Genomic DNA, 10,834 nt, shown 5'->3' with positions numbered 1-10,834 from the left:
TCACCACCTGCGACTGCACGTTGTAGGGGTGGTTGGCCTTGCAGCGGTAGACGTCTGTCTGCGACAGCCCCAGTTGTCCCACTCGGCGCCCAGCCTCTGCGCCAGCTGGTTGATCCGCTGGTCCGACGGGGAGCTGCTGAGGATGTGCGAGGGGATCCCAGGCACCTGCTCACCTTTAGGCAGCTCAGTGATGGCTTCTTCCCTTGCCTTCTCCAGCTTCTCCCTCACCCAGGGAAATTCTTGTAGAGAATCTAGAAAGGTATCGAATGCTTTAGGACCCCTGGAAGGCAGGATATCCAGCAGCAACATTGTTTTCCGGAGGCCGGTGGTTTGAGCTTTGATTTCTTGAACATGGTTTTCTGTTAAGATTCCTTCCTGGTAAAGGTACTGAAGAACCAATCCCTCCACCAGCACTTCTGCACCTAGCTCCAGGTGAAGGGAACGGAGCACTTGTTTGTCTCTGGCCTCCATTTCTCCGTCTGCAACCACGTATCTTTTCCTGATTTCTTTGATCATAATTTTAGAAAATCACAAATCCTCCCCTGGCACTTACAATCTAAAGAATAGACTCATTTCCATAATTAAAATTTCCTTTCTGGATAACTGGAATGACTCCAAATTGTACTAAAAGTGAAGATGTGTGTCCTCCTGCCTCTCCCATACAGTAGGGACTGATTTATGGCTGGAGACCCCAATATGGGACAAGGAGAAAGGGGTCCTTTTTTTTCTTTCCCACTCCCTGAGGCCTCTTCTGGCTCCTCCAGGCAACATGGAGGGTGGGGTTTGGGACATCTGATCTCCCTGACACCCTAGACCCTGGTATTGGTTTCATCTGGTTTCAGCAAAGTTGAAGTTTAACTCTTTGTCTTGTGATTTACTCTGTGGATTTTTGAAGACCCTTGTGTTAGGGATCTTCCAACTGCAATTCCTTAGGGAATGGCTTATTTCTACTGCCTGGCTATGTGCCAATTCCTTCACCCCTTATAAATTCCTCCTTGCTATCACTGTACCTGGAGACTTTTGGACCAAAACTTCCAGCCAGATCTCTTTTGTGCATGGTCCATATATGCAGGGAAGATTCTCAGGCATTCACTACCTAGCCAATGCTAGAGTGTTGGCCATTTTTAGCACAGTGCCCCTTCTCTCCTGGCCAGCTGAGCAGTGAGCCAGCCCAGCCTCTTTTTTACCTGAAAACATTTTGGGTAGGGCACAATCACCAGCTCCATATGTTTGCCTCTAATTTCAGGGGCTCAGATAAAGCTCTCTGTAATGATTCTAGCTATAGGTATAGGATGAGAAGGACATGCTCCCATTTCCCACCTAAAGGTGAGCTGAGAAAACAATGTCACATCTAAAACTTCACCAAAACATCTTCCTTCTGAACTTTTTCAATCTGTTCCACTTAGAATGATAGCTTCACGGTTCAGCCATGTTGCAGCATGGCCAGAATTTCCTTTTTAAGGATGAATAACATTCCATTGTGTTTATAGGTTGTGTTTTGCTTATGCATTCATCTGTCAGTGGACAACTGGATTGCTCCCACCTCTTCGCTGTTGTGACTAATGCTGCTATGAACATCGATGCACAAAAACCTCTTTGTGATCTCCTTTCAATAATTTTATACCCTCAGGTACATATTAGACTCAGGTTGAAAAACTAGATTGTTTTGTCCATCTTTTCAATTCTTGCTGAGGTAGAGTAGCTCCTCACTTTGCAGTGGCCATGCCAAATATTGTATAATTTTGGATTTTCCGTATTTCAAAAGGTAGGAAAAATCCCATTTGGGCTTCTTGTTCTATAAATATCCTATATATGAAAGTTGTGCATAATAGAAAAGGTCCTTATATATGGACCTTTTTGTGACAATGCAGACTATGTGGGACCAGGCTGTCTGTTTACAGATATACACCTGTGTCTGTGATGCATTGACACAATCTCTGCAACATGCACATGTGTGCAGACATGTGTAACATGTATTTGTGCTGCATGTGCACACACAGAGCTCATCTGTAAACGCCAAGCAATTCATTTTTCCCAAGGCTCCACTAGCTCCAGTTTACAAAGCCTCCCTGGTAAGTGGTAGAAAGCAGAAGGTACCTGAATCCAGAAAGTGGGCCCTCAGCAGCCTGGGAAGGGAGAAGTACACACACTGTGGGAAGTAACAGGCACACTGTGAGGGAATCGTGAGCCAACACATTGTTCTTACCGTTCTCCATTAAGTAGTCCTAGAACAGTGATTTGACTTAGGAGTAAAGCAAAAAGCTTCTCTCTGGGCTTTGCCCCTTAGCTGAATGCAAGGAGAGAACACGAGAGGTTCCTGCCAAGAGTATCGCATTTATGAATCAAGGTCACTTCCCCTATCCTTGTACATGAACCACATGAGCAGCCCATGTGAGAAGTGCCTACCATGTGATTCATCCATTCTCGTGTCTGTGGTGTCACAGGGCAGTCAAAGCCAGTGCATCAAAGTCAATGTGTCTGGTGTGTGTGTGTGTGTGTGTGTGTGTGTGTGTGTCTGTGTGTGTGTCTGTGTGTGTGTGTGTTTGTGTTTAGGACCTCAGCAAGGGTAATCAGGGTACAAATGAGTGTCACTGGAATATATTTTCCTGGGGCACCAGAGGCTCAATTCTGTGCCAGTAAGTGGAGAAATCCAGGAGTCAGTGAAATATTGCCAGATGCCACAGCCACAGCAGCCCTGCCATAGCCCAGGAAGAAGTATCAGCTTAGTGGGGTGAGTGGGTGGAGTTTGCTGTCTGATTGTAATAAATTTGCTCTTCATTCTGCTGCATGTGATCCACAAAACCCAGCCTCCCAGGGATAAGCATTTGCACTTACACTGGCTTTTTTCCAGCAGACTCAGAAGCCCACACTGGCAGTCTGGACAAACAACATCCCTGTTAGTAAAGGCACTGGAGCTCTGGCTATTTGGCAAAGTGTTGAAGAGATCATGGCACAAATGGGAGAAGGATCCAGTTCTCCAGTGGGGGCAAGGTCATGGAGTTACCCAACAAACTCATTCAATAGATGCCTTGGAGGCAATGTCAAAAGTCATGCCTTTATCTATAGGAAAGTCTTGGTGTTATGAGTTGCAGTTATTTATGGATTCTCAAACGCCAGGACCTTGTGAGTCTTGGCTTCTTTGCAGATAAGCACACTGCATCCATTCTTGCATTCATTGGTCCATTGGTCAGAGAATCTTAACATGATTGACACTGGACTCTTGAAATACAGCAGTAAGGCAAGGTCTTTGCTGTCTTAGCTCTGACACGTTGTGGGGTAAATAGACAATGGAAAAGGTCAGTCAGTGATAAATATGGTGTGTCAGATGGTGAGATACTACATACAAAAGTTACCAAGGTAAGGAGTAGAGCATGAATATGACTCTGTGAAGAGAAGTAGGAAGGTCTCTCTAATAGGATGATTTATAAGTAGAGATGCGAAAGAATGAAGGAAGCATGCTGTGGATACATAACAGGAAGAGCATTCTGGGCAGAAGGAATGCAAAGACCCTGGGGCAGGAGTCTGCTAAGCTTGTTCAAAGAGCTACAGAAAGCTGGAGCAGAGGGGGCCAGTGAGAAAAGTTAAGGTCACAGAGGTAGCAGCATTAAATTATGTGGGCACTGTAGGCGTTGTAAGAACTTTGTTCTTAACAGAAATAAAAGGAGAAAAAAATAAAAGGAGAGGTGATTGTAGGTTTTGATTGAGAAAAGGACATGATCTTATTTACATTTTCAAAGGATCACTGTAGTTGGTGTTTACAGTATAAGTTGCTGAGAGGCAGGTTTAAGATTAAAAAACAGCAGGGAGACCACTTATCAAGCAGTAGCGATAATCTAACTGCAAAGTGTTGCGGCTTGGAACAAGATGGTAACGATGAAATGGAGTGGGTAGATTCTGGATATATTTCTAAGGCTAAATAGATGTGGTTCATTAATATAGTGAATGTGGGACATGAAAGAGAGAAGTGAAGGATGACTTCAGTGCTTGTGGTCTGAACATTTCATCATTTTTTTTTTTTTTTGTACCAGGGATCAAACTTGGGACCTTGAGCTTGCAAGGCAGGCAGTGGAACCACTAAGCTAAGTCCCTGGTCCTTGGTCTGAACAATTGGAAGTGAAAAGTTTATTTTGGATGTATTAAATTGGATCCATTTATTTGTTCAGTAAAATGTTGACTTGGGATCCGTATAGAGCATCAAATTGGAAGAAGAGGTTGAATCTTGATTTCAGGGATGAGATTTAGGATGAAGATATACATTTAGGAGTCATTGGTAGATTAATGGTATGTGAAGCTATGAATATAGCTGAGATCTCCTAGGGAATGAATGTAGCTAGAAATGAGAAGAAGTGATCAGGTGCGGTGACACACACCTGAGTTTCCAGCTACACAGGAGCCTGAGTCAGGAGGTTATCAAATTCAAGACTGGCTTGAACAATTTAGCAAGACTTTGTCTCAAAAATTAAATGGCAGGGATGTAGCTCAGTGGGAGAGTGCTTGCCTAGCATGTGCAAGACCCTGGCTGGGTTCAGTCCCCAGTCATACAGAAAAGAGCCAGAGACATGGAGGAGAACAAATGAGGAGAGGGAAGGAGGGGAGAAAGGAAAAGAAAGAAAAGAGAATAAAAAAGAGAAACCATCACTGAGTCCTGGGCACATTAGCATCTACAGGATAGGCAGATGAGGAGTGAAGGTGACATATATGTTGGTTCTAGGGAGGTACAAGGAGAAATCAAGAATTCAGGAGGAAAAGAACAATCACCTGCCACTGAATGTCAGGGACCCATGCCACTGAACATTAAGATGAGACCATTGGAATTAGCAATGGGGCGGGCATCGCCGGGTGGGGAAGGATCTTGACCTAGAAGACCAAATACAGGGTTTTCCTTTAAGAGTAAGAATTTCTGGCTCTTCAAACAAGTGCTCCATTAATTCAATTCAACAGGTGTTTATTTAGCACTTGTGATAACAAAAGCACAGATTTAACATTTATCAAGTATATATCGTGTACTAGGTATTGAGTTTCTTGTGAGAATCTTATACAATACTCAGTGTCTGCCATAAGACAATCATAAAATTGTTATTCCCATTTTCATAGGAAACCAGGTTATAACTCAGATTTTCCTATTTGTAAATCTGGATTGTTTTCTTTTCTTTTTAGTAAATCATGGCAAAAAGTCTCCACAAAAGATGAAATTTATCATCTTCACCGTATTAAAATGTATGTTTCAGTAATGTTGGGAATATTCCTTTTTTTCTGCAAATAGTCTCCAGAATGTTTTTATCTTGCAAAGCTGAAACTTTATGCTCATCAAATGACCTCTCATTCCCCATCCCTCCAGCCTGTAGCAACCACCATTCTACTTTCTGTCTCTATGAACTTGACTATTTTGTATACTTCATACAAATGGAATCATACAATTTTTGTCTTTTGTGACTGGCTGATATCATGTAGCCTATTATCTTCAAGATATGTGTTGTACCATGGGTTAAAATTTCCTTCCTTCATGAGGCTGAATATTAGCCTTTTGCATTTATAGATCATATTTTGTTTATTTATCCACTGATAGACAGCTGGGTTGATTTTACCTGTAGGCTATTGTGAGTAATGCTGCTATGAATGTGGATAAACAAATATCTCTTCAAGATAATTCAGTTCTTCTGGTAGATATTGAAATTCTGGATCCTTAAACTGTCCCCAATTAACATGGCCAAAAGTAGGGTGATTCCCACCTTGGTAGGGTGTGCAGACACTGAATAGACACTTCCAGGTATTCTGAATGCTGTGTCTACAAGCGGGGTGTTAGGCATGCCAGCTGTGTGAGCTAAGGGAGGAGGGAAACATGAAGATCCTGAGCCTGCTCCCAAGACCTTCACAGAATATTCAACAACAACTGCTATCATTTAGGTCTGGAGGGTCCCCAAGGACTCACACATTTAAGGTTTGGTCCCCAACCTGTAGTGCTTTTTGTGAGCTATTGATGATGGAATATTTAAGAGAAAATCCTAGTGGAAGAAAGTTAGGTCATTGAGGTAGGCCCTTAAGGTAATATTGCCTTCCCTTCCTCCCTCAACATCCTGATCACTGTGATAAACAAGTCTCTGCCACATGCTCCCTGCCATGATATGCTGTGTCACCTGCCACCACAGGCCCAATTTAATGAGGCCAAGCAACCATGGAATGAAATTTCTGAAGCATGACCCAAAATGAATCTTTCCTCCTTATAAGCTGATATTTTTTTGAGTATTTTGTCACAGTAATGATTACCAACAGAGTAACCAACCTTACTAGTCAAAGAAACTTAAACTCATAGTCTCTATGTACCCAGAGTAAATGGAATAAATGTTTTAGAACTACAGTAGTAAAATGATGATGATGGTGGTGATTGTCCTTTACTGAGTGTTTACACTGAGCTAGGCAGTATTAAAAGCTTAATATGTTATCTTATTGAATCCATACAACAGCCTTGTAGTGTAAGTACTGTTATTCTTCCCCTTTACAGATGTAGAAACTGAGGCTGAGGGAAATGGGCTCCTTTGCCCAAGGCATACAGCTGATCATAAATGTTTGTGGTACAGCTAGCCCTGCCCAACTCTCAGGCTGTAAATCATGGCCTTGCTTACTCTGGGTCCCTGCCCTTGGAGCTCTGTGCCTTTACCTCCTGTGGGAAGCTGCATAAATCAGGCCACACCCCATCCCCAAGAGTTCAAAGCTTTTGCCATAACCCAGCAAACAGAAGATTTCAACACTCTGATTTCCTAATTTTCCTTCCCAGAATGCAACTATGGGCCTGCTGATGGGGGAACAGGCAGGGGCTATGGGTGAATAGGCAGAGATACAGGCAGGGACAGATCTCACCTCTCCCCTGGATGGCCATAACCATTCCTTCAGCATCCAGTCTCATCCTTCATCATCTCTGTGCTACACAGCAGCCTGAATGAGCTTCGAAAATTCTAAGCTTGATTATGTTACTCCCACAGTAAGTTTTCTCTGCTCTTAGAATAAAAGTTGCATTCCCTGACGCTGGACTACAAGCCCTCATGAGCTGGGGCCCCTGCCTACCTTTCACATCTTATCTCTGTCCATTGCACTGTGGTCCACTCAAGCCCATTGCTGCTGCTGCTTTTCCATCCACCCTCAGCTCAAATGTCCATTCTCATGGCTTTCCACAGCCATTTCAGTGAATGAAGTATTTTCTATCTCATAACCTCATGCAAAAATCAATATATAGTATATTTAAACTTTTTGACTGAATATACAAATACAGATTTCCTTCATTTTAACCATTTTTAGGTGTCTACTTCAGGGTCATTAAGTGCATGCACAGTGTCAATGATCATGACTACCTTTCCTCTGCAACATTTTCTTCATCTCTCCTCATATGAAGCTCTGTACTCATTAAATAATAATCCCCTGGTCCCTGGCAACTGGTGTTCTACTTTCTGTTTCTGTGAATTTGACCACTGGTACCTCATGTAAGTTAAATCACACAGCATTTATTCTTCTATGACTGGCTTGTTTCACATAACACAATGACCTTAGAGTTCATCCACATGGTACCGTGGAGTCAGAATTCCCTTCCTAAGGCTGAGTATTCTTCTGCTCTGGATGTGTGTGTCACATTTTTATTCATCTGCTGTTGGACACAGGGATATTTCTACCTTTTGACCTATTGTGAATACTGCTGCCCTGAATGTTTGTGTACAAATATTTGTTTGGGTCCTTGTTTTCAATTCTTTTTGTATTACACAACCTTTTGTGTTGTCTCTGTAACACAGCACCACCTGAAATTATTGTGCTTATTCCTTTGTTTGCTAACTCGTTTTCCATGGCTCTCCTGTAGTCTCCTTGGAAACAGGAAGCGTGCCTGCTTGGTACATGATTATTATCACAGTGACTATAATAGTGTCCAGCCCATGGTAGGTGTTCACTCAGTAAATATTTTTCAAAGAATGAATGTTGGGCACAAGATTGGTTGTCATCATTTCTAAAATGAGGACGTGTCTGAAACACCAAAGTGCTCACAGGCATTTGCAGACATTATTTTCACATTTTTTTCCTTTATCAAATTGAATATAAAATTCACAAAAGTAAAACATGTATTACAATGCATGGAAATGAAAGGTACCTGCACAGGCAACACACACAAAGATTTGGGAAAGGAGGTTACATGGAGGAGAAGATGGGATAAATAAGGGAATATTCCCCTGACCTGTCAAGAATCCCGTCTGCTGTTTGTCAGATAAGAGAGTGGGCTCCCAGGTTAAGGAAACTGCTTTCCCCTCCTCTAGTAAGAACTATGTCTTGAGCACATGTTCTTTGCCAGGCCTTTATCATCTGGGACTGTTATGAGGAGCAAGAGTGTTTTTCAGGAAAGGAAGCAGCCTCTTAAGCCCAGATGAAGCTCTGGCAGCATTCTGTACAAAAGGGCTTATTGAGTGTGAGGCTGGCAACAGAGGTCAGGACATCTGAAATCTACCTGCTTTGCCATCCATGGCTAGGGCCAAGTGGGTGTTATTAAACATCTTTGCTGTTCATGCCTTCTCCCTCTTTTTAAATTAGTCATAGCTCAAATCTCCTATATATCCTGTCTCCTGTGCCCATTGGCCTGTATGTGTTTGTATAAACATGAATTGTGTGTGTGTGTGTGTGTGTGTGTGTGTGTGTGTGTGTGTGTGTGTGTGTAACTGTGTGGTCACTGGACTTAGACCTGGATTCAATTCTTACTGGACTTTGCTACTTACAAGTTTGTAAACTGGGATATTGGATGAATTCCTAAAACTCTTTGAGCCTCTGGCTTTTGTTTTGTTTTTTGTTTATTTGTTTTGCATGTGTGTGTGCAGTGAAACACATAAATACAGATTCTCCTTGATTTACAAAGTCATCCTAAGTTGAAAAATTCATTAAGCAGAAAGTGCATTTCATGCTCCTCACTTAACCAGCCATCCAGCTTTGGCAGCACAACACACTGCAGTGTCAGTTGTTCCCCTTGTGTGATCACCTTGCCGGCTGGTTGCTGTGGCTCTGCCACTGCCCAGCATCTCTAGAAAGTATCATTCAAGCATATGGATAGCCCAGAAAAAAAATGGAAATTCAAAATATGAAGTACAATTTATCCTGGATACCTGTCATTTTACATCATCTTAAAGTTGAAAAAATATAAGTTGAAGCACCCTGAGTTGGGGATTGCCTGTAGATAGAAACTCCTTGCCAGAGGATTTGGGAAATAAATGGGATAATGTTTTTAAGTGTTAACATTTAGTTCCTGAAACATGGTAGGTGCTAGCAAATTGTAACTCTCAATTTCATCCTTTCTACTTCATCACTCAAGCACCTGACCAAAGATCTACTTGACCATCACTCCTCAAACTGAACAATCTGCTCTTATTTGGTTAAGGGTAAAGTACAAAGAAGGATATCAGTTGAAGGACTGAAAAAGATAGTTTTATTTACTAAGCACATAGCAGAGTGCCACATTTTCTAGTTCTGCATTATATTTTATATCCATTTTCTCACCAAATCCTTACCTTTCTTTGCCCTGTGAAGTTTTATAGTTTTATGATGCCAGTTACAGCTAAGAAGCTTAAGGCTCAGAGAATAACCGTTCAAATATCCAGCAAGTAGCAGAGCAGGCATGGGCCTCCAGGCCTGGGAATGTCAAAACCATTATTCTTTCCACTCTGACTCCGAGGGCCACCCTTGAGACAGCCAAGGAGACCATGCACCAAGCAGAGGACACAGTAGAACTGAATGTCTAGAAAAGGTAGAAAGATAGGCTATGTGATTCTGCAGCACACAGTGAATGTGAGGTGGGTATTGGTTGGGGTTGATGCTACAAGTTGACCAGGGATCTGATCACGTAAGGTCTTAAAAGCTGCATTGAGGAATTTGGGAATTATTCCAAGGTTGAGAGTTTTGAACAAGGAAAGAAGAGGGCCAGATTTGAGCTTAGGCAGTGATTTTTGCATATCCAATAAACATTCACCTAGAGTTACCAAAGCCTGGGTCAGGGGAGCCCTCTGGAAAAGACATCTTGGGGAGCAGGGACACGTAGGAGCTAGCTGGAGCCTCTCACTGACTACGTCTGTCCCTCGGGCATAGAGCAGTTGGGTCTTGTGTTGCAGGTAGGAATTCCAGGACCCCAAACATAAGTCAGCATGGACCTAAGTAGCAGGCCACAGTGCCTATCCTGGAGGAGGGAGAATGGTGGGTTCTATAACTATCAGGAGCATGCTTTGCTCCTAGACTGTCCTTCCTCCAGGACAAACAGCAGCCTAGCCTAGATGGTTGCCCAGAAGGTACGCAGTGGTAGGCTACATAACCTTGAGATTATGCTACAGGGAGAAGAGAGACCTAAGTGCCTTTGAGTAGGATGAGAAAGAAGAAAGATTCCCCAACACTAAGAATAGGGTGTAGGCTTCCATGGAGGTGACCAAGTGGCACATTCAGCTCAGGAGGCCAGATCCTGGCATGGCAGAACCAGAGATATCTATATACAGGGGTCCACACAAGAGGGACAAGGAGGGAATCAGCAGTGTCATAGTTGCAGAATTGGACTGAACACATTTCAGGTAGGAGCCTGCCAGGATAGTGCATTGCCCTAAAGAAGAAGGCAATGACCTATCATCTCTTTTCATCAACCACTGAGTTGGTGCTTCCAGCCATGTCAGCAAGAATGTGGACTCAGGGTCGCATTTAATTAGACTTCAAGGAAATATGGTAATATGATGTTTCTTATACAGTTGAGTTCTAAGGTGGGTTTCCTACCCCTGGACATTTATAAATTGGGCATTTTTCTGACCCTGTGGTCCTTCATCTGGCAGTGTTTGCTTGTCAA

General features: G+C 42.8%; 1 protein-coding gene across 1 annotated transcript in view; it reads right to left on the bottom strand.

Moving 5' to 3' along the window:
* Positions 1-489, bottom strand: part of LOC104860847 (death domain-containing protein CRADD) — a 2,339-nt gene extending 1,850 nt beyond the window's left edge. The window contains exon 1 of the mRNA XM_010622155.2: positions 69-489. Within this exon, the coding sequence (XP_010620457.1) occupies positions 69-471 (403 nt within the window). The 5' untranslated portion in view covers positions 472-489. The remainder of the gene's footprint in view (positions 1-68) is intronic.
* Positions 490-10,834: the final 10,345 nt, after the last annotated feature.

Source organism: Fukomys damarensis, unplaced genomic scaffold (genome assembly GCF_012274545.1).
Source record: "Fukomys damarensis isolate Sample0158 unplaced genomic scaffold, DMR_v1.0_HiC HiC_scaffold_9, whole genome shotgun sequence".
Classification (NCBI taxonomy): Eukaryota; Metazoa; Chordata; class Mammalia; order Rodentia; family Bathyergidae; genus Fukomys; species Fukomys damarensis.
This window is presented reverse-complemented; position numbering and strand designations above follow the sequence as displayed.